The sequence below is a fragment of the Berghia stephanieae genome, chromosome 12, assembly GCF_034508935.2.
Source record: "Berghia stephanieae isolate SIO BIC M18660-M18661 chromosome 12, UCSD_Bste_1.3, whole genome shotgun sequence".
NCBI lineage: Eukaryota > Metazoa > Mollusca > Gastropoda > Nudibranchia > Aeolidiidae > Berghia > Berghia stephanieae.
Genome location: NC_088371.1, coordinates 41,110,903 through 41,135,925, shown reverse-complemented (window position 1 = coordinate 41,135,925; position 25,023 = coordinate 41,110,903). Strand labels below are relative to the sequence as shown.

The 25,023-nt window shown below is 38.8% G+C and overlaps 1 protein-coding gene across 1 annotated transcript; it reads left to right on the top strand.

Annotated features, from left to right (window-relative positions):
* The first annotated feature begins 442 nt into the window (after positions 1–442).
* LOC144958000 (non-homologous end-joining factor 1-like) lies at positions 443–21,713 on the top strand. The gene is made up of 7 exons (XM_078889584.1): positions 443–848; positions 8,414–8,605; positions 9,158–9,296; positions 9,984–10,045; positions 12,135–12,246; positions 12,699–12,955; positions 16,202–21,713. The coding sequence occupies exons 1-7, from the start codon at positions 639–641 to the stop codon at positions 16,301–16,303; spliced, it is 1,074 nt and encodes a 357-aa protein (XP_078745710.1). The 5' UTR covers positions 443–638; the 3' UTR covers positions 16,304–21,713.
* Positions 21,714–25,023: the final 3,310 nt, after the last annotated feature.

Sequence of the window (25,023 nt, the reverse complement as noted above, 5' to 3'; positions counted from 1 at the left end):
GTATATTATACTTCAAATGGCACCTTTTCTTAATTATATCTAAACGCGTAAAAATAAATCTCTTCACATCGGAAAACTTTGTTATTAAAACTCACACCCTGAACTAGCCCTGCCTTCCTCAGATATTCACTCAAATTCAGCCCTCGACAAGTATTTAACTGTTTACGTATTTACCTTTCATGTTAATGTATTTCTTTTTCATTCTTAAAATCCAACCGTGGTGTAGTGGTTTAGCACTCCACTAAGTAGTCAGTAGGTAAAACATTTAATATAATTTTAAAAAAAAGAAAAGAAAACACGCAAGCCACCAGGATATGATAGTAAATTGTCTATCGAAATATATCAAAAGTGAGTAGTTTTCTTAGTGGGGGTGGGAGTCAACAGACTTTGGCATTTTTTTGAGTGTTTTGGCATTTTTTGAGTCTTCCCCTGGCATTTTGTTGAAAAATAATCTGGCAACCCTGATCGAAAGTCGATAAACTACCTATCTAGCCAACCTCACGCCTCACGGGTCAAAAGCTGAAAACAAACGGCTAGGGTGACTAGTACTAACTAGTGGCCAGATCGTGACACCTTGGCCTTGGTGTGTGAGATTTTGGCAAATTTATATTCTCATCTGTGAAAAGCAACAATATACAATGTCTGAGGTACAATGGAGGCGAAAGTGGAAACCTGATCTTCATTCCTGTTCATGGGTACAACTGAAAGATTTAGAATCGTCACAGAAAGATGGAATTTTTCTAGTGAAAGCGAAGTTCTCCGGCAGCTCTTACGAATTTTTAGCGACTGATTTAATAGAGTTCTGGTATGAGAAACTTGATCAAGAAACTCTACAGAAAAAATCGTCAGTAAGTGAAATTATTCTTAGTTACATCAAGCAAAATAGCTTTTGGTCTTCTTGTAGGCACTTTGATAAAATTTTCAAATTCAAAATATCTTAATTTGACCAAGTCAGGGGGATGGGACTTGAAAAAACATAAAATGTGTTTCTCTACGACTTGCGGTTCCAGAGTTATTTATATTTTTCTGTTGAAATTTTTTGTCAATTTTACAGAGAATCTGATCTCACCGCTGCCTCAAAACCAGCATCTCGCGGTTATCGGGAAATTTTGAGTTTTGCAGTCAACATGGCCCACTTGTTGTTTTCAGTGATTTTGTTTCAATTAAAAAATAAATGGCAAGTGTTGGGTATCATTTTAAAGGTCAGAAAATAAGCTTTATTTTCATATAAATCATTTTCATGTATGAAAAGTATGGAACAAATTAAGGATAAATGAATATGAAAAAAAAAGAGATTTTTGTAAAAAAAAAAAGTGGGGTTAATGGCGGGAAAAATAAAATAATGAGCGAGTGTATCAATTTTGATTAAATTTGGCAGAGATGCTCTTCAATTAATTGTCTATCGATGTATGAAGTATAATTAAAATGTATCCATAATTTAAAAAGTTCTTATAATTCAAAAATTGATAAATTTTTATTTCAATAGCTTTCTGAGAAATACAATCCGGAATTAAGAACAAAATATACCGTTAGAAAGCTTGTTTTGTGCCCTTTAAAGCGATACTAACATTAGTCAGATAGGTTCACAAATAACGCCATGGTGACCAAAACAGTAAAGGGCCAAAAATAAAGTTCCAAGCGGCCACTGGACTGGAGTTATCAAAGTCAAAGTGCCTCGCTTTGGGTCTTCGGCGCCAGCCATGATTTTATTTTAGTTTTAGGTGGTTTTTAAACTCAATTTCTGTGTTGCTTATGCATTGTGCGAGGCAAGTGATGGCCTAAAGCTGTTACTGTTATAAGCGATTGGGGTGGGGAAGATGGTGTCGTGAACGGATTTCCAAATCTGTAAAATAAAGGAAAAAGTTAAGAAAAAGTCTCCACCGAAGTGGGCGTTCTCCATATATGTAAAGGACATATATGGGCGGTTAAAAATGCTCTAAAAGCACATCGTCCCGGTAAAGTCTAACTCTAAAACATACCAATTAATGAATGGCAGATCGGATCTGGGAAGATTCAACGAAAGGCGAATAGTATAGTAATATCTAGAGTTAAGATTGTTGTCGAAGCTTTTATAGGATAGACACGATGTCACATTTACACGGGAGACAGTGAAGAAACACAACATGAAGATTACTCACAACAGCTCGATCGAGACACTGACAGTCATTTCATAACAAACACTTACAACAACAACATAAACCTATCACAATAATCAGTGACATAAAATCTTCCCCACATTCCTCCCCCTTCTAATTCATGCCTCACTTCAATAGTTATAGTCTTTTACCCTGGAGGAGCTACTAGAGGCCTTGTCCCATCTGAAGGCAGGAAAAGCATCTGGACCGGATGGAATCACAACTGAGATGATTCAACATTTTGGCTATTGGACCTCTTCAATGTATGCGCAAGGACAAACAGGCTGCCAAATGCATGGAGGAAAGCAAGAGTAGTCGCCCTACTGAAACCGGGGAAAGATCCAAAATCCAAGAAAAGCTATCGCCCGATCTCCCTCCTGTGCATCACATACAAGCTATTTGAGCGAATGGTTGTGTCCCGCATGTCACCCAGTCTAGACGAACAACTGTCTTCAGACCAGGCTGGATTCCGACCAGGACGGTCAACATGTGGTCAACTTCTTAACCTTACACAATTCATAGATGGGTTTGAGACAAAACAGGTCACTGGCACAGTCTTCATCGACCTCACTGCAGCCTATGACACAGTGAATCACAAGATCCTACTCCTCAAAGTGGCTAAAATGATAAAGAATAAGAAAATTGTAAATATCATCCAGTCACTTCTCGAAAACAGGCGCTTTGTTGAAATGGATGGCCGGAAGAGCAGGTGGCGCACCCAGAAGAATGGTCTTCCCCAAGGATCAGTGCTGGCTCCAACACTTTTCAACATATATACAAATGATCAGCCTGAGTTCCCAAATATCCGCCGATTCATATATGCTGATGACCTATGCCTCGCAACACAGGATGTGTCCTTCCAACCAATCGAGAGCAGACTGACAAATGCCCTAGACACCCTTACAAAGTACTACACTAAAAACTCGCTGAACGCCAACCCAGGAAAACACAAGTGTGTGCATTTCACCTCAACAACCACCAAGCCCACAAAAAACTTAACATCAAGTGGAATGGCCAGACATTAGAGTACAACTACCACCCAGTGTACCTCGGAGTGATGCTTGATCGGACTCTGTCCTTCAGAGAACACGTGAGGAAGACCAAGGCAAAAGTGTCCACGCGTAATGCCCTCCTTGGAAAGCTGGCAAACATGAACTGGGGAACTGACCCTAAAACTCTAAGGACCACAGCATTGGCCCTCAGCTACTCAACTGCGGAGTACTGCTCAGCTGTATGGGCCCGATCATGCCATGCCTCCAAGCTAGACCCCGAGCTCAACAACGCCTGCCGGATCGTAACGGGCCAGCTGAGAGCAACACCATTAACACTGGTCTACCGTGCAGCAGGAATAGCCCCACCACACATCCGGAGGGAAACTCATGCCCAAATACAAAAATACAAACAGGAAATGGACCAGAGACACCCCCTTCATGACCACAATTGCCCCAAAAGCAGGCTCAAATCAAGGAAAAGCTTCCTCACAGTAGAGAGCCTTCACCCAGACCACTCAGCATTCTTCCGCCTGGACAAATGGGTAGAATGGGACAAGACAGCAAACGATGCCCTCCAGCCCCCAACAGAAAAGCTCCCAGCAGGCACAGACCTCAAGAGAAAAGACTGGGTGGCGTTGAACAGAGCTAGAGCAAAGGTGGGAAACACCGCCACCAACCTCTTTAGATGGAAAATCTCACCGGGCACTGAATGTCCATGCGGTCACTCCAGACAGACCATGGACCACATCCTGTCCGAATGCTCGCTGGGACCTCACTTCACCAATGCTGACCTGAGGGAATGCAACCAGACTGCCCGGGACTGGCTGACTCACTGGCGCGACGAGATATGATGAGTCATTGGGGGAAAAAGGAAAATTCTTACCTTATGAGAATCCGAAGATTATGTAGAGTAAAATCAATAAAAATTTGTAGCCTGTAACACATATACAGAAATCAAAGAACGCAAAAAAAAAAAAAAAAAAGAAAATCCTCAGGGGCGAACTCTTCCTCCTGGGTTGGTCTTATATACAAAGGGGGGGGGGGGGGGGTTATGGGGTCGCAGTAGACTATCATCCCACCCAGGATAGGTAAATCTACTGAGGGGGCGGGGTTGACATGGAACTTTAGTAACTGCTCTAACATGTCATATTTGACCCTTTTTCCCTTTGTGCCATCGGTCCAAATGGAAATGGGCATCAATAAGTCCCACACACTTACCTTCTTGCTCAGACAAGTCCATGAGCAGATCTAAGTCTGCTGACTTGTCAGGCTGAAAGCTCCTAAGCTCTCCCTTCAGACGGGCCAGTTCTGCCTGGGTTTCCTTTAGGTCATTTCGAATGTGGGCCAGGCTCTCCTTTAGTGCTGCATTTTCCTCTTTGAGCAGCCTGAATTGCTTTTGCCTGGCCCCATTCCTCCTGGCCGTCTTGCCATTTCCACTGCTGTTTGAGTGGCTCTCCCTCTTCGCCATTGATTCACAGGGATGATCCCTTGTATCATCTGACGTTCGAGGTCGAGGGGCCTGTCGTCTAGCCTGTGGTTCCGAGGGGTGACCCCTGGTATCACCAGGCTCGCTGTGCAAGGTAGGCTTTGGGCCTCTTCGGTGGTCCCTAGAACCCTCTGGCCTGGTATGGGTTTGGTAGGGCCTGTACCGGTTTTTCCTATCTCTTCTGGCCCTGAAGTCACGAGAGGAGTTGTTCCTTGGGGAGGTGTACCCTCTACCCCTTCCTCTCCTCCGTTCTGATGGGGATCTGTACCCTCTACCCCGGCCTAATTGGGAGGCGTGGCCTCTACCCCGGGCCGATGGGGATGTATGGCCTCTACCCTTTCCTCTCCCTCTGCCTTGCCTGCCATTATATCTGTCCCCTCCTTTCTGGGTGTCTTGGGCGCCCTGAAAGGCCTGGAATTCCGCCATCAGCTGGATCACTTTGAATTCAGTCTGGCGGTTCATGGTGCTGTGCATAAAAAGGAGATTGATTAGTTATTTTACTTCATTCAAATTGAACATTGGGGACAGTATTGACTTATTTGAGCCATTTGCCGGTCCGTTAAATTTATACATTGCCCGTGATACCATTCAAAACAGTTGTCACATTGGATCATGGTATCACCATCATCGGGTTGATTGCAAAGGCAATAGGTCAGGGCATTGCCTGTTATCATTGACTGTTGTTCTTTGTTTATCCATTTCGGTTGCACAGCTTTAGGTTGTCATGGTTGACTACTTTCAGTTCATTATTTTTAAGCTTAACTCGATAAACAAAGGGGGAAAATCCGTCATGATGATAGCGGGGCCAATCCAAACTGGCTTCAACTTCTTTGACACTGTTTTTCCACCTTTCCTGTTCAAGAGGTACTCAGCATCGCCTCTTTTGAAGGTGTGAACGTGGATATTCAAGTCATAGTCATGTTTCATCCTTTAAGCTCTGTCCTTAGGGTTTTTCTAGCAGTCTCATGAGCCAGCTCTAGGCTCTCTTGTAATTTTATGACATGCTCCTCAGTAAGTTCATGTTCTCTTGCGGGTCCAGGTGTCACCAGATCACTTGGAGTTGTCAGCTCCCTTCCTAGCATCAATCTGTTTGGTGTGTAGCCTGTGTCGATTGACTGAACTGCGGATAGCAGAAGCAATTCGTGGCACATATTCATCCCAGGTGTTTGGTTTCGAGTGGCTAAAGCTTCTTACTGCTGCCATCAACGTCTTGTTCATCCTTTCTACCTGGCCATTTGCTGAGGGTCTATAGGCGGTAGTTCGAATCTTTTTAATGTGGAGAAGCCGACACATTTCTTTAAAAAGGCTACTCTCGAAATTTCTTCCTTGATCTGATACTATTTCTAGGGGGTACCCAAATCTAGAGAACTACTCATTCACGGCTGCTCTTGCCGTGATTTCGGCTCATTGTGATGGTAAGGGTACGCACTCAATCCACTTCGTGAATTGATCGATGATCACCATGATGAATTCATTACCATTACGCGTCTTCGTCAAGGGCCCAAGAAAATCAATATGTACCTTTTCCATAGGTATACCTGCATGATTCTGTACCAAGGGTGCCGATGTTTTTTATTTCTATGTTTACTTTGGTTACATAATGAGCAGCCTTGAACATATTGTTGGACATCCCTTGAGATTTTATGCCAAAAATAGGATCCCTTAATCCTCAATTTCGTTCGTTGCAATCCTTGGTGTCCTGCAATGGGAATGTTGTTGCACAGATTTAAGACCTCTTGCTTAAACTTTGGGGGCACCACTAGTAGGTCTCTTTCATCCGTACCTCTTTTATATATGTCTTGCAGGTAGGAGAGGTTACGGTTTAGCCAGTAAAATTTCTGTGCTGCATTTGCCAGTTTGAGATCTGCTTGACATGGTACTGTCACTAGGCTGGGGTCCTCAGCTTGTGCTTCTCTCCACTCGTGCTTAACAAGCACTTGAGAGATCTCGGACAACAATGCGAATATCCAGAAGACAATCTCTCTTCACACCTGATGATAGGTAACTGGACATCATCATCAATGTCATCTGAGAATTTTGACCACGTCCCATGTACGCGGGTACAGTAATTGCATCCATTGCAGGGTAAATCCTTCAGGTCTATCATGTCTGCATAATGTGGGCAAGGTATGTCGGTTTTAGGTGGTCTGGAGAGTGCATCTGGTTTTTAACCATCTAGCGAGTTGACCCTCTGGTCTCTTGAAATTCATCAGCCAGGTTAGACTCCTATGGTCCGTGCGCAATATGAATTTCCCCAATAAATAATGACGGAACTGATTGGTAAATCTAACAACTGCCAACAATTCCTTCCGAGTCGTGCAGTAGTTCCTTTGTTGGGATGTTAAAGTAAAACTTCCATATGCTATGACTCTCTCTACTCCCTCTTGTATTTGGAGGAGCTCTGAACCTATAGCGAAATCAGAAGCATCAGTGTCCAGTATAAATTGGCCTTGGGACATGGGAATCGCTAGAACAGGTGGGGTACATAGGATCAACTTCGATTGATCGAAAGCTTGCTGCTGTTCGGACTCCCAACAGAATTTCTTTTTCTTCAACAGCCTTGTAAGTGGCTCCATGATTTTTGCCATATCTTTTATGAATGCTCTGTGAAACAAAACACTTACAACAACAACAACAACATAAACCTATCACAATAATCAGTGACATAAAATCTTCCCCACAATTGGCGCTGCGACTTAATTCCGAACCCTGCCATTTTTAAAGTGTATGGTAGCACTTAGTGCACGGGAATTGACTTCAAGGTAAAGAGTTCTTGTAAACAAATCGGAATTATGGGTCTAAAAACTTGTTTCATCTGATTGTGTTGTAAGTATGGCGCCTTGAATTGAGTTCCCCTGGTTTAGTTGTATTTTATCATTGCTTAACCAGAGAGGAAAGCTGCAGTTATGCAGCTTTAAAGCTGTTTATAGGGGTCGGCAATTATTTTTGAACTGGCGAAATTACAATCTCAGCTCAGCTCAATTTTTTCTTCGAGACTTTAAGCTCAATTTTTTCTTCGAGACTTTGAGCTCAATTTTCGTTTATTTTTGCCAATAACATTGTGCAATTGTGATTTCTGCTCTACAAAATGGAGCAAAATTGGTGAGTACAATTCAATAATTCTACTTGAAAGTGCATGATGGCTTAATCAATTCACTTCAAAGAATTAGCCTGGTGAACCATTATTGGGGTCATGGTTTTCACTCCCATACTGATGTCTCAACTAAGATTGGAATTCAACCTGCATGTGAGCTAAATTATTTGCATGTGTACTTAAATACTTTCCAATATTTGACATCAACAATACTATTTCTGTGAATAATATACAAATAATTGGCCCCAAGATTGTTGCTTAACAATCTCACTGTGCTTTTCTAAACAAAAGGTAACAGTCAGCATCATAGATGATCAAAGTCATAGCTTAGGCAGCCATGTAAAAGTGTTTCTACTCACCAAACACAATTTTCCAGCTTTTCACGCTCCTAGACCCCCTATATATTGGATGTTTCTCTGGACTCTTTACATCCAGACTCTGTAAACATATTGGAATAAGATAATGCAGTAAAAGGAGTGGCGCAAGGGAGATAAGTGAGGAATTATAGTGTTCATTGCCCCCGTAGTACTCATGATCATCCTCACCATCATCATCTTGATGATTATTTGTTTTGTTATTACATGTATCTATTCATGTATCTCGGTTGTGCAGTAATGTTTGTTTCTACTTGATTGACATTATTATTATTCTTCTTATTATTATTAAAATGTTTTGTTTTTTTAAATTCTTTTTGTTCCAAAACAAGAAACTGAACCCTTACATTGAGGCCCCTCTTACCAAGATTGTGGACCAAATCAAGGCAAGCCTCAACAAAGGAAGTGGCACAGATTTGTCCTTGACCAGGAAGACAGACCACATCGTTCTGACCTTGATCTCCCAGCTAGCAGGGCTTCCATTTACATGGACGTTCAGGGCTGATTCAACCACTTATGATTTGGTAGGATTCCAGTCCAAAACTGTTTTTAATTCGCTTAAACAAATCCAAAGTGTGGTCCATTACCTCAGAATGGTACTGTGTGTGTTTGGATGAACCAGACTTTGAAAATAATATTTCACATGAAAATAGGGATTCCAATATTTGAGGACTATATCTTACTTTTTCTTGGGTGTTTTGATTGTAAATCTAGAATAACTTGACTGTTCCATTTTCTTCCTTTTTACTAGTGCTGATTTGACCTAAATGTGTCGCAAGTGCCCTAAAACCGTTAAATACAACCAAAAAAAAACATTAAACAATTTCAGTATTTAGGACAGTAGATCCTGACCACTTGCTTCATTTTTATCAGGCCTCCTTAAAGTTTAGAATAGGTGATTTTTGTTTCTGTTGTTCATGTTTGTTTTTTTTTTTCACTCACAACTATTATCTTGTAAAAGGCTTGTTTCAGTTGTTCATGTTGTAGCCGTCAGGATAGCCTTTTTTATTGTTTATAATTTTTAATCGGTTAATGATTATATGTGATGGTTTTTATTTTAAAAAATGTATCCATAGGCTCGTGATCACCTGACTTTACCACTGATGGCCATGGTTGGAGAATTATCACGTCAAAAACAAGAACTGTTTAAACTGTTAGCTGCCAAAGACAAGCAGATTGACGACTACAAAGCCCAGGGTGCTAAAGTCACTCGTAGTGAGTCGATTGGAAATTATTATGGCCGTTTATGGCTGGTACTTGGGAATAAAAGTAGTATAATCTTATATTATGGGAGCATAAATTTTTGATATATTTCAATCAATATGTGTATAGAATAGGTTATTTTAGATAATGACAACTTGTTAGAAAGATTAATTATGAAGTCGCGGGTGGTTGGATGGGAGCATCACCCTTGAATCATATACCTATGATGTTCGCATGGGTGTACGATCCGATAGTGATGTCGTTTCTTCTTCTCTTTACTAGCCTATCCTGCTTCTTTGGTTTGTGATTGTATTTTTGACAGGGGATATTTTTTTTCCTGTAAATCCTCTGCCTGTTTGTTCTTGGTTATTTATAATTTAGCTTATGATATCTTTAGGTTATGATTTTGATTGACATTTGTACTATTTTTGTTAGATTGCTTGTTTTTTTTTTGTTTCAGCGGTCTCTCATATAACCTCAATTGTGTTGGAAGAGACCTAAAGCAACAAACAAAAAAAATTATGAAGTCCTGATTATTTTCATCTCTGATTGAATTTCAACACACATATTCTTGATTTAATATTACATAAAGAGATTATATCATTCAATGTGATAAATATATTTACTGGTTACCTTGTTTTGTATGGTGAATCTGTCAAAATTGGAAAATAACATAAGTTGTTTTTTTTCTATCCTTAGAACATTTTGAAACTGCTCCCTTTGATGAAGTAGCTTTCAACAGCACGATGGTGACTTCTAAGGTGAGCAATGCACATATATCTATCAGATATCCTGATTTTATCTGTTATTACAGAGCTGCCAACCTACCGCAAAAAAGTGGAATTGTACGCATTTTCAGCGATTGTACGCTTGTACGCATTTCCCCCAAGATTGTACCCATTTTCAGTGTACGGAGTCACTTCAGTTTTCTTTAGTTGTAATAGCAAAACTAGAGAAAAAATAGAGAAGCCTTGGTGACCAAGTGGATATTCATATATTTTTTGACCAATTATGATCTTCATGCTGGGAGGTAGAATTCTGAAAGGATTGGATTATAGTCTTGGGAACATCATTGTTGCTGCAATTGAGCTTGTGCGGTGTGACTTTAACTTTATGTAAGTTTACCTTCCTCTTACTTTTGCAATGGTTAGTTTCCGTCAATTTCAGGATTGTACCCATTTTTATGAAATCTCCCCCATTTTGAGGTCCCATTGTACACATTCTCATCAGATGGGGTTGGCAGCTCTTATTATAGTGGGTTATTTGATCAGAGCTGATGGTGTTCCTTGGATCTGTGGAAATCCAATGATTTTGGAGTCAGGAATTTCTTCCTTTTAACTCACTCAATCCTAGAGACTTTTCAAAATTGGAAGAAAAAACATGTATTAAAAGTGAGCATGTACATAGATAGTTTTATTCCAACTATCATTGACATGCAAAAACTAAAAACACTAGCTTTGATACAACGCCTATAATTTATCTCAGAAAAATGTAATGATTAGGCATGGGGTAAAAGTAACCCAGGTTAACTATGGATATAGTCAGTGTTAGGGTCGAGTGAGTTAAAGGTTTACATATCCCCCAATTCAGTGCACTGGCAGTGAGAGACTTGATGTACTGAGTGGGGTTCCCGGCTTCCCATAGTGGAGGTACTTGCTGTCTCGTCTATCCCCATATATCGGTTTTTCAATTACTTTCTGTCTTTGTCTTGGAATAAGATTACTTAGTTTTGTCCTGACCCTGGCCGGAGTCTTTGGCTGGGATGGAAACAGTCGATTGTAATAGTTATTGTTTTGGGAGATGATATTTTTTTCCTTGTAAATAATCGCTCTGTTATGAACTGTATTATTTTTTTAAATTTTAACATATGATTTGTAAACATTAGAGTGTATTCCTCTTAGTGGGGTCATGTGCTGGTGTCTGGGTTAGACTTTTAGGTGATCTCAAACACTGATAGTGTGCTCTTGGTATCTACATCTGTTTCCTATTTGAACCATTTCCCCTTTGTCTTACTTTTTCCTCGAGTCCTTTTAATTGTACATCTAGAATGTTTTTACTATCCAATTTTCTTCCATTTTACTGGCGCTGACATGACCTAAACGTGTCACCATAAAACTCTTAAAAACAAACAAAACAAACTTGATGGATAGTGGAACAAATAGGTGCAGTTTCCCCACTCTCCACAAATTAGCTAGAGTATCAATGGTAGTTTATCATCTCAATGGCTCTAAAAGTGGGGGTTAATGGCAATCGTTTACAATTTTCCTCCCTTTTTCATTTCATGTCACCATCAGCTCTGCTTGATTTGCCAAAATTGACCAGATTCAGATACTTAAAATTTGGATTTTTAGAGGAATAATATTGAACATATTTTTATTATCATGGATTATTTTTATTTATTCTTTTCATTTTGAAATATATCTATTGTTTCGTGCTGATCTGAGTGTATATGTTAAAATTTATTTTTTTTCTCATATGGATTTCGTTTTAACTGCAGACGTTGCAGAACAATAACATTCGTGCAACTCGGGTTTTGATTCAGCTCAAATCATCTCAAAGTCTGCTTTCTTGACAAGAATAACAGTCAGTTTAAATTTGAATTGGACCATACTACTACTACTACCTCAGTGCCGCACCATAAAGTGAATAAGGGGTGGGGGGGGGCAATTTTGTTTGCCCATGGATAAAAATAAAGCTGGGGTCCTGTGTTTGTAAGAGCAGTGCCTTATCTACTTGACCATCTCACCTCCTCATGACATTTTCTTGGTAAAAGTGTAATTCTCAAAGTTTATTTCAGTCAAGGGACTCAATCAACTTTTCTTATCTCTTTCCGTTTATTTAATAATGCAGGGCTTTGAGGAGGGAGTCAGATCGTTTGAAGACAAAATTTTCAACCATTCATCACAAGATTTATACAGAAACATTTGTACTAAACAAGCCTGGCTTCGTCATGGCAAGGAAGGTGAGTATTGTGCAGTCTGAAGAAGTTATCTGCAAGGTTGCCTATTTTCCCTATTTTCACGGAATTCAGTTTAAAACCATCAGTATATTTTCCAATCACCTGATAAACTGAAAAATGTAAATTTATAATGTCTTTTTACTGGAGTTTACTGGAGTTCAGCACTCAGAAAGGGGTCGGTCGCTGTGTTTGTGTAAAATTTCAGTAAATTATTGCCTTCTGAATTGGCTACCCTGCATCTGTTTCAGCCAATCTGTCATGTCACCTTTCTTTCCTCTTCCCTTTTGTTCTCTCTCCACCCTTCTTTCTTTCTATGTACATGCCAGTTTTTGAGTAACTGAGTATATTTTTAATTCAATTTTTAAAAGTACCAAAACTCTATTGGGAAAGTGGATAGTACGGAGGTAGAGTAGGATGAGTTTATGTATGAATTGCCTCGTTTTCTTTACTGGCAGACTTGAGCAACTTTAACAGCGATGACGAAGACATGGAGAGCGGTGGAGATGGAAGAGCATCTGGAGGACCCAGCATTGAGTCGTGGACCAACCGTATCCCAGAATCTGTGGCACAGCGTAGCGGCAATAATAATAATATCAATACAGCGTCCACGTCTCCCAGCAAATCAGTTTCTCCTGTCAAAATGAGTCCCAATACATCTCCATCGAAATCGTCGCCATCCAAAAGCTCGAGCACAGAATCCACCCCAGTTAAGGTAGGAATTGTTTGTGCTGTAGTATAGATAGTATGCGCTTGGCTAAGAAGCTCATAACATTGCCATCCGGAAGTATAACGGACCAACACACAAAACTGTATCCATGAACGTTTATAGTCGGGTTAATACAGTTCAGTGAGCATTACTCATGAACGCGGATGGCAAAAAAACAATAACAAAGACCTGAGTGACGTCATCTTCGAACTATCTATACAGGTAAGGTTTTTTGACTCAAAAAAAAGAAAAGGAATCCTTCAGAGCCATTATGCTCAAGGGGTCAGAGTTTATCTAGGTCTCAATTGCAAGAAACGGATAATAGCAATTGCTTGCTATCCTTTGGGTACGATGCTAGTCTATTGGAAAGTAATTTTCACCAGATCTGACAAGAACCATCTACTCAATCACTGTTGGATGAAAAAAGGGGGTGGGGGGGGGGAATTCAGAAAAAAATCCTTGTCTGCATTCAAGATCAATCTTGGCCTTTTTTGTGCGTGAAACGAGTGTCAACTGAACTATCGAGGCCCTCTTTTGGACACGAACATGATTTTAATCCTGTCATAGTTCAGGTGAGCTATTAGTATAGACACCACAATGGTATATCCTTAGGAAGAGTGTTTTCCTCATCAAATAGATAGCTCAGCTGGTACTTGACTCTTTATTTTGATCAGAGGTGTCCAAATTTTTGTTTGCCCACTCCTCTCCATACCTGCCGAATCTTACGAATTTTAGACAAATTTCATGGCCAAATATGAATTTTTATGGAAAATTACGAATTTTTAATTCTTAGTAATACTTAAATAATAATAATAATAAGAAGAAGAGAACAACAACAGCAACTACTACTACTACTACTATAACTACTACTACTACTACTATAACTACTACTACTACTACTATTACTACTACTACTACTACCACCACTACTACTACTAATAATAATAATAATATTGTGGTTGTTCATACACAATTTCAGAAATTACGAATTTCCTTCTCAAATTACTAAAAATGGACGTTAAAATGACTAAATTTGAAGTTTTCATTTTGGCAGGTCTGCCTCTCTTTACTTATCATTGATAATGTAGTTAGTCTGTCGTATCTGGTGACATGTCCTTTGCCATAGACTAGCTATCTTTCCAAAGGGTAGAAGACAGTTGTTATCATCCTTTTGACTCTCCAGCAAGGGGATAGATTTGAGCTCCATTGGCTTTATTGCTCTTATGGATAACCACTTATCAGAGTAAATCACTGTGTAAATTCGACCCCACTGAATTGCATGTTTGCTGAGGTACAAGATCTGTTAAGGGGTTAAGTCAGCATCTTAACTCTCGAGTTCACCCTCATTGTAAATCCAACAAATTTGTTTGATTTTCCGTGTATATGAACTCGAGAGAGTTAACTCACTCAACCCTGACACCCACTAAATCCATATTTTACCCCATGCCTATTTATTACATTTTTATGAGACAAATTATAGGCGTAGTATCAAAGCTAATGTTTTTAGATCTTGCATGTTAATGGTAGTTTAAGTAAAATTACTATAACATGATCGTTTTTAATACATTTTTTTCCTATTTTGAAAAGTAACAAAAATTTCTAGGATTGAGTGAGTTATGAAAGCCGTTTGCAACGGCCAACCATGGTTGATTTTATTTGGTTATATTATATGACACCCGTTTGACACTAATATCGTTCATACTGTTTTTGAGGATATGCATTTGGGGCAGTGTGGCTCAGTGGTATGGTCATTGCTTCATACCCGAACAGTACCGAGTTCGCTCACCCGCTGCTGCTCTGTGTGGCCTTGATCAAGTCACCTCGCCCTAGTTCAATTTGCAGCTCTGCACTGCGGCTTACGTCTGGGTTATTCCAGTTTTCGCTTGGAATAGACCCTAGAGACGAATTTCCCTTGTGGGGTGAATAAAGGGAATTTAAAAATTTTTAATAACAATTTAAGCTTGAAAAATACTTTGAATGTTCTCAGATCTTATTCATGTCTCGTGAAAACGATATTGAATCAGAAATTGAAATTAAATTTAAACTTTACTGGTTATCAATTATTTCCCTTTACAAATTAGTGAGATATTTGCTCAATCCTTTTTTTCACAGTAACCCTGATGTATATATTGTTTGAGACCCAACACAGAATGTATAATAATAATAATATACTATTTTCATCCAAAAAAATGGAAATCCGTTTACAGACGTGGCATGCATAAAAATGTATATATATAGTTTAGAATTTATGGCGACAATGTGTGTGTGTGTGTGTATATGTATATATATATATATATAATCAATTGTACAAAGTGAAATATGTTGTCCCTATGACCCCTAGTTTGAATTTAAATGGAAATGCATAAAAGTGTATTAATATAGAATTAAGAATTAATAGCGACACTTTATATATTAATTTTATACATTGAGATAGATCATTCCTAGGGCCTCTCGTAGTCCGAACTTGTGTGTGTGTTTTAAAAAAGATAATATTTAATTTAAATCACAGTTGCACGTTTCAGGTGTGCTTACTATGTCCATGTATTTAGGTGGGAATTTCCCTCTATTTAGAGAAAGGAATTAAATTTAGTTGCAGTTTTTAAAAAAACATTGCAGTAATAATAATAACAATAATAATACACATTTATACAGTGCTCATTCTCTTGTAAAAACACAAGCTCTGGGCACTTTACAATGTAAATTATCAATTTGGAGAAAAAAACAAAACAATACAACATACAATGCAATGGAATTCATAGCCAAATCAAGGGTTCAAGGCGTCAATAAAAACAAATACAGTAAAGAAGATGTGTCTTAAGATTCTTTTTAAAGGTAGGTAAAGACTTGCACTCCCTCAGGCCACGTGGTAGTTCATTCCAAATCTTGGGGCCGAAACAAGCAAATGATCTATCACCAAATTTTGTTCTTGATCTTTTTTCAGAAATTTTTGTTTGGTCATTACATGATCTTAAAGTGTAATTTTCAAATTTGCACATGACCACGTGATCTGTAAGATAGAAGTAATGTTTTGGGCTTATAAAACTGTAATCTCCTGCATGTTGGCCATGTAATAGGAGCATATCTGACAGTAATCAGGTCTGAGGTTCGATCCCCAGTTGAGTGCTTTTTTTTTCTTGTATTTTTCTTTCTTGTCTTGTCTGGTGCTGTTTCATGCACTCTTTCTCAGATCTAGATTTTGTTTTTTATTTTTATTTAAATATTTTTTCTTTTGGTTTGTTTTCCTGTTGACAGGACACCGAATTACTCCGTCGTCAAGCATTGGAAAGGAAATTAGAGCAAGAAGAAGCAAAACATGTGGAAAAGGCAAAGAAGAAGAAAAAGTTAAAATTATAATTTGACGCCTAGGCAAACTTTATAGGTGGAATTTCATTTATTATCATTAGGATATTGTTTCTTGTAAATCATACATTTCATTATCTTGCAGCAAACATGTGAATTTTATAATAATGACATTACATGTATTCTTAATCTGTCATCAGATCTCGGTGCTTTATATCCTCCATTTTGTCAGACGATATTTATCCATAGTGTAATAAGAACACTTGAAAAAGTAGAAAACAGGCTGCCTGAAGCCGGTGATCGTAAAATACTAGGTAACACTGATGGGGACAGTCCACTATGTTTTGTTCCCATGCAAAGCCTCTCCATTTTGACTCTTTCGTTAATAAGAACACTCGCATTATTCTGTCGAGATGATTTTTTCGATGATCTTTCATCTCTTCAGTCGACAATAAGTCCGTAGTGCACCTTCAAATGAGTTCATTGTTGGTGCTTTTTTTTGTCCCTATTATTTATTCGGGTGTAAGACATGTATTATATTGTGTTATGACACAAATATGGTACAAAGAGTACTTGACATGTTGATAGCAACAATGAAGCAAATTATTATGATAATATTAACAACAATATAGAAGTCTACATGAACATTTCAGGTCTTTATGTCCATCATCAAGACTGTACGTGATACGTGTAAATGGTTGTCGTCGACTGTTGAAGTGATTCCGCAGAGTCGAAGTTGATTAAAAGGTGTTTTCATCTATGCAGACAGCTGTTCTATATTTCTTTTTCAGTGTTGAGTGTGGCCTCAACAGGGCTTTGACGAAAATGTATTTTTCTTCCAAGCAAAAAGTACATCGTTTTGATAATGGTCTATACCCTGTTGTAATTGATAGAATTTTTCATGAAATACTGTTGTCTAGCTTGTCTTTTAATTTCCAAATGCATTCACTGAGTTTTGTAGATTTTTTTGTTGGTGTTTCTAAAGGTTGGGTTGTGGAGGTTTTATCTGGTTTTGAAATTGTTTTCCGTTAGTCCTACATATTTTTCCTGCTTGTTTTAGTTTCGGTGACTGTGGCTTGGTATATTAGACTTGATTCTAAACATTGTTTATTCAACAGGCAATGGTCCTTCTTTCTTTAGTTGCATTTTATGGTGGGTAGCTTTTGTTCTTGTTGGTGGTTTTTCAATATTTTTCTGTGGCTTGAAATTATTTGTTCCATTATGCGCATACAAGTACAAGAATATCTTATTTTTATCGTATTTCTGTTGATTATCTTATGTAGTTTGTGGTTCTTTGGGAAGAAACATTTATCAATTAGTATACACTTATATGACTCATTCTCCCAGCGTCGTTTACAATATAGATATAATGTACCAACCACGGCCATTAGGCTTCATTCTTCCCTGACAGAGCCGTTTCTATTTGAAGACCAATCGCAGCAGCCATTCAAGGAATAGCTTTTGGTTGGTCCATCCATTTTTAGACCTCCCGTGTACGATTCAGTAGAAATTTCATTAGGCTTGAAGCCACGGAACTGCGTACCTGGATAATTAAGCATTGGCCAGGTGTAGTGACCCGTGGCGCTGCAGCAGACCAATGCCATGACCCATGGCACTGCAGCAGACCAATGCCGTGACCCATGGCGCTGCAGCAGACCAATGCCATGATCCATGACGCTGCAGCAGACCAATGCTGTGACCCATGACGCTGCAGCAGACCAATGCCATGATCCATGACGCTGCAGCAGACCAATGCCGTGACCCATGACGCTGCAGCAGACCAATGCCATGATCCATGACGCTGCAGCAGACCAATGCCGTGACCCGTGGCGCTGCAGCAGACCAATGTCGTGATCCATGACGCTGCAGCAGACCAATGCCATGACCCATGGCGCTGCAGCAGACCAATGCCGTGATCCATGGCGCTGCAGCAGACCAATGCCGTGATCCATGGCGCTGCAGCAGACCAATGCAGTGACCCGTGGCGCTGCAGCAGACCAATGCCGTGACCCGTGGCGCTGCAGCAGACTAATGCCGTGACCCGTGGCGCTGCAGCAGACCAATGCCGTGACCCGTGGCGCTGCAGCAGACCAATGCCGTGACCCATGGCGCTGCAGCAGACCAATGCCGTGATTAGGGCCTTTGCCTCTCTTCCTACCTGATATACATGTTTTGTCCCAAGGAAGGACAGAACCTTGCCAGTCGTTGCATTGAGGCTGAACCCAGACTCATCACACAGTTGTAGATTCGTTCGGGTTCCAGAAATATTGATGGGTCTAATTCCTTGATGGCTTTTTAAAAAAAATTTATTCAACCACATGTCATCCTGTGAAATGAAAGCCCTTTGCTTCCCTAGAGCTTGTTTCCTGAATACGATATCTGGGTGTCTGTTCTGGAAAAGTCTAAACCATTTGTTGGATGGCTTATTGTCTGCTCAAATTGTTTTTCTCTCTTTAAAGTCAATCATTTGCAAGATAAAAATATCCTGACTTCAACTCAGTCCTTTTTTTTTTGTGTGTGTGTGGAGCGGTTGCTCTGCAAACTGAGCTATCAGAACCTCTGTTCAACCAAAAAGACAAGCTGGTTGAAATGCCTCGTTTCCCTTAATTGCATTTGGCCACACATGATCATCCCTGCCATTCTTCATCATTTCCTTTGTCTGGAGATCAGCAAGCGAATTGAATAACTGGTCTTTTGAATCACCGTTCATTAGAACAGGAAACCAGGTGCTTAATTTTTCAACTTTTCTACCCAATCTGTCCTTCATCAGATTTTCCGGATCTGTGATGGTCAGGTCCAGCATTGTTTCGTCACTAAAAGGAAGGTTGTCTTTCCAATAACTGGCAACTTCCTGATAGTAACCTACGACATGGTCATAAAAGTTTTCAACCTTTTCTTTGAAAAATTTTTTCTCATTGAGGTAGGTACGCCTTTGCTGCTTCTCCATTCAAGATGTCACTTTGTACCTTAATATTGTAGGGCAAAGTAAAATCCACATCAACAGCCCGAAGATTCCCACTAAAAGCTGAAGGTTTAACGAATTGCTTAAGAATATCCCTAAGTAAAATGGACATAGACGAGTGCAGTTTAGCAATTAAGGGGGCATCACTCTGATTTGAAGTAAGAAAGTTGGAGAACAATGGAGTGGCATATTGAAGAAACGCCGTATAGATTCTTAGAGAATTGGGATGCCAGATTTTCAGAATTACCCTTCACCTTGTCATTTAAATAACGAGAATTTTTCTTTTTTTTATCCTCTTTCTCAGCCTCAAAGAATTTTCTAAGTGGCACCCAGTTTTATAGCAATCTATCCAAACACCTAACAGTGCTCAACACCTCCTTGCAACATGTTTGATTATCGCCCTCTGCTCACATCCACACAAATCTTGAAACAGAGCAAATTCCTGTTTACGACACGAACTCTAGCGAAAATAAAAAAATGTATATAAATTAACTGTTGGGGCTGAGTGGAGAGAAAACTAAAGTGAAAAATTTCTAATGAAATATACGGCTTTGTGCTATTTGATCCTGGTTAATCTATCGATGGGTGTGTTGACTTCTTACTCATTTAATGCCCTTGATGTCCATGATGTCTCACAACCGGTATATCTTTTACCCCATAGTGTTAAGATTTTTCTTGCTAAATGACTTGTCCACCAGTTCAAGGTACCACCATTGTCTCCATCTATGGCTGTACCTTTTGACGGTAAATCAACAGACTTGAATGTCTCCCACAGCTCATTTCCCATGGGTTTGGGTTTGATTTTGTCTGATCTAGGAATGGGTGACTCGAATTGAGGTCAAAGGAATTATCCTTCATGATGAAACATTCCAGTTATGAAAGCTGTCTGTCTCAAAGAGAACAGCATCTTACAATATTCCATCCTTTGTCCAATACCTCGTGTGTAGGTTTGTCAATGATGTGATGCCCATGCAGAACATAATTGACATTGAAAAAAAATATCTTTATCTTCGCTGGATCCACATCAGTCCGTTTTCTAAACTCAACACATCCTAACATCGTAGAACGCGTTTGATGAGCACACCTATTTGTCTCTGTGCACATAAATTGGATAAAGAGCTCGTTTATGAATAACATGAAATAGTCTAATTCACTGTGTACATTGAAAGAAATAACAATGTGAAATTGAATGTACGCTTCAATTTAAAATGCGAAAACATATAAAATTGATGTTTCAGGTTTCCCCTTTATCAGCAAAACATTACTTGGTTTAGTCCTTTCTGGTAGACGATATTTAGAGACAAAATATAGAACAGATAGATATAAATTTACTTTCATGCCCTCTGCGATTAAAGCAATAAAGAAAGCTATGAAAGTACTTTTTTTTTATCCTTATAAATATAATCACACCCCAAAATGCCTGGCACAACAGAAACTTCAATCCCAGAATTAATCATACCAATTGCGCGATCACGCGCTGAATTATCCAACTTGAATAATAAAGCCATAATAAAAGTTTTCGTTAACATCTCAAAGAAATACTGCATTAGGATCGTGTACTCACTAAGTGTGTTTGTTGTGTGTTAAAAACAACACTCTGGATGAGCATGGTTTGATTTTATAAGAAACTCATTGGAGCTATAGACAACATGTAAAAATTCAAACACATCAATATTGGACAGAACACAGTATAGAAGACCATTACTATCAATGTTATACCTCTACAACTTTACAAGCTTTTACCTTTATGCTCCTGCCTCTGTGCGTGTGTGGAGGTGTGCTTGTGAGTAAGAGAGAGTATGTTAAGGTTTTTTAAACTGTTATGACACGTCATCTTCATTTATCATTTTGGTGTTTATATATTATTATTTTATTAACGTATTTTTGTCTATCTATCCATTGTATTTTTAATTTCAAACATTGTAAACTGGGTGGGGTTCCTGCCTCCCATAGTGGGCATGGAGGTACATATCGTCTTCTATCTCCCTATTTCTGTTTTCCAACTTGGAATGAGATTACTTGGTTTTGTCCTGGCCCTGGCCTGATACCCTGGCTGGGAGGAAAACAGTCAAATGTATAGTTAGTTTTGGGAGATGATATTTTTTTCCTTCTAAATCATCTCTCTGTTATGCACTGTATTATGTTTTGTTTATGTATTATATATGATTTGTAAACATTTGAGTGTATTCCTCTTACCTGTGCTTGTCTGGATGAGACTTTTAGGTGATCTCAAACTAAGTAGGGGCCTACACTGTACACTGATAGTGTGCTCTTGGAATCTACATCTGTTCCCTATTTGAACCAATTCCCCTTTGTCTGCCTTATTCTTGGATGCTTTGATTGTAATTCTTTAACTTTTTACTATCCCATTTTCTTCCTTTGTACTGGTGCTGATATGACCTTAATGTGTTGCAAGCGCCGCAAAACCCTTCAAAACAAACAGTGTAAACCAAATGACAAATTGCCATTTTAAAAAAATAATAAATGTTTTGGGAGATATTTTTTTCCTTGTAAATCATCTCTCTATTATGTATTATTATATTTATTTTGAATGTATAATGTAAGCATTTGAGTGTATTCCTCTTTGTTGGATTTTGTGCTTGTGTCCAGATGAGACTTATAGGTGATCTCAAACTAAGTACACTGGTGGTATGCTTTTGGAATCTCCGTCTGGCCCCTATTTGTTCCCAGTTCCCCTTTGTCTTACTTTCTCTTGGGTGCTTTAACTGTAATTCTAGAACTTTTTACTATCCCGTTTTCTTCCTTTTTACTGGCGCTGATATATCCAAATGTGTTGCAAACGCTGTAAAACCCTTGAAAACAACAAAACAAGGGCTAAAACAGAGGGTCTTCCAAAGGAACATGTAGAAACAGGGATTGTTGTGTTCCGTGGGTGCCAGAGTCAAGATCCTGGAGTTGTCGGGCACCAGTTTGCCTTCGATTTAGATGAGTGTGTTGATGGTTTGGTGTACGATTTCGTTGTGTTTGAAAGTAAGATCAGACGTAACCTGTAAATTGAAATTGTCCCTGGTTGTTGATTAGCTTCCTGCTGTTTAGACGAGACCTGTAAATAAAAAGTTTTCTTTGATTGTGGTAGAGGAGGAGGAGTAACTTACATTAAATACTGAATGAGAATCTGACGGATACTGCTTGATAAAAGCGCGTGCAGGGAATGCTCTTTTTCTCCGATGTTCATTTGACAGTTGGGCATCTTCCAGGTTTTCCATGGGAATGGGAGCTGTATCGACCGTCAACACCAATGTCAATTGGGCCACATTGTCGTCTACCAGTTCCGGTGTTATCTCGGGTGCCCCTGGCAGACTAAATTGGGGTGTCACAGGGCTCAGCAGGTTTCTGCACCAAGGCTCTTCGACAGCCAATAATTCTATGGCTCTTATGTCCACAGTTTCAAATGGATTTAACCGTCCCCATGAATACATGAACCCCTCCGATCCAGTCTGGAAGCAGATGTAGCCCCTGGGGTGTCATGGGGCTCGGCAGGTTTCTGCATAAAGGTTCTTCAACAGCCAATAATTCTATGGCTCTTACTCTTATTGATTTTCTCAACTTTTCCAAAAAGATAAAAAACAAAACATATTTTTAACATGTCAATCAATCTGCTGTCAAATTTGCACTGTTAGTTTAACACTTGCAGTAGAAGGAAGGAGTTTAACACTTGCAGAAGGAAGGAGAGACAGAAATTCGTTGTCGAAGGTTGTCCCCGTACCCAGGTCAATGACTAGGGAGAGACGATTGATTATTCCATTTTTTTAAAAAAAATTTTTTTGTTTTTCAAAGATTGATATCAATTTCCAGATGAGGCAACATTTGGAGAATGGGTGCATTCACTGACGAACTGTCAGCTGTCATAGATAAGATTCTTTTTATTCATCCGCAAGGGGGAAATTTGTCTTGTTTTCTTTGTCAAATAAAGCAGAGATAAAGAAAGAATGGAAGAGAAAGTGGGAGAACGGAAGAGGAAGGATGCATTTCAAAGTTATATTTAAAATAAAGGAAAGAGATGAAATAAAAAGCAAACAACAAAACTAGGTTGACTTGACAGGTAAATAGGTAAAAAAATATTCTAAAACGAAATCAACATAGAGTAAATTTGGCTTTGAAACTCTCCTAGATTAAGTTGAAAGGCAAATTCTGTAGTCAAGTTGGAGGTGAATAAAAATATAAGTATTTCTCCATCTTATTTGGCTCATTTTGGCACCTCTAGTTTTGCTTTTACTCTTTAGTCAGTCTGTAAGTGTAAGAAAGGTTTAGTTGTTTTTGTTGGGTTTTTTAACATCTGAAATGAAATCTTTCACAACTAGCTGAGGATTGTGAACCAACCAGAAGAGTGGGCAGTGTTTGGTAATGATGCATTCCTCAGGAATCCATTCGTCCTCTTTCTCTTTCAGCATTACGTAAGTTTTAATTTTTCTTTCATCTGAAATGAACATTTTTCACAATTGTTTGAGTTTGAGGCTTGTGAAGCAAACAAAGGAGTGGGCAGAAACAGAAGCATGTTTTGAGTCCTCGTCCAATAAGAACAATAGGCTAGAAAAAAAACAACAAATGCGATCTTTAATTGGGTTTATTGTCATTTCCACCGTGTTGAATAAACGTAAAAGCTAGCTAATTGCACATCTGTCTAAAACAGTTCTATGTTTATTTTATTTAATCTCTTTTTTTTTTAATCCCTTGTCAGGGAGGTTTATAAATGAACTGATAGGAAAATAAAGTTTCATCTGTTTTGTTGCAGAGGTTTATAAATGAACTGATAGGAAAGTAAAGTTTCATCTGTTTTGTTGCAAACGTTTATAAATGCACTGATAGGAAAGTAAAGTTTCATCTGTTTTGTTGCAAACGTTTATAAATGAACTGATAGGAAAGTAAAGTTTCATCTGTTTTGTTGCAAACGTTTATAAATGAACTGATAGGAAAGTAAAGTTCCATCTGTTTTGTTGCTAAGTAAAGTTGACAAATGATTGAATCTGGCTTCCCGGTCTCTATGGACGCTTGCCATGTACAACACGTGTGTTATTTCGAGTGTTTCAATCTGTTCTTTGTGTCCAATTCTAGTGATTTGTTTCCATAAGAAGTCTCTGTCCAGTGCAAGTGTTCCTAGGTTTTGAAGGTCATCATGCGTGTTAAGCCCAAATATCAATTAATTTTTAATCTATGTTCTTTTTTTTTTCTAAAATCTGATTAAATATATTTGGTATTAGCTATTGTCTTGAGCAGATTTCTCAATCTGGTTCACGATAGGAAAAAGTCTCCACTGAAGTGGGCATCTCCATATACGTAGAGTACGATATATGGGCTGTTAAAATGCTCTACAAGCGTATAAAAGAATGTTGTACTCTTATTTTGTAGTGAACAGGGAGCCAGTGAAGGTCATGTTCAGTGTAAATAATGTGCTCGCTCAAGTTTTTAACTCACTCGACCCTAACACCGACTATACCCGTAGTTTAGCCGCTTACTTTTACCCCATGCCTATTACATTTTTCGGAGACAAATTATAGGCGTAGTGTCAAAGCTAATGTTTTTAGTTTTTACATTTTATGGTAGTTGAATAAAACTATCTATGTTCATGCTCATTTTGAATACATTCTTCCCCCAATTTTGAACAGTAGCAACAAATCTCTAGGATTGAGTGACAATACAATAATATGGTGCACTTATTTAGGTTCTGGTTGTATCCCATTAACAGGTATTACAAATCTGTTTTTCTGGAATCATCACCTTGGCAGGTGATTCACGAGCACAAGCACTAGCGCTTTGACCAGACGTGTAAGAAATACTTGGTCTTGTCTTCTTC

Coding starts and splice junctions, on each gene's coding strand:
- LOC144958000 (XM_078889584.1), top strand. CDS start 639: ATGTCTGAGGTACAATGGAGGCGAAAGTGGAAACCTGATCTTCATTCC. Junction 849..8,413: donor CTCTACAGAAAAAATCGTCA/GTAAGTGAAATT, acceptor TTCCAAAACAAG/AAACTGAACCCTTACATTGA. Junction 10,046..12,134: donor GCACGATGGTGACTTCTAAG/GTGAGCAATGCA, acceptor TTAATAATGCAG/GGCTTTGAGGAGGGAGTCAG.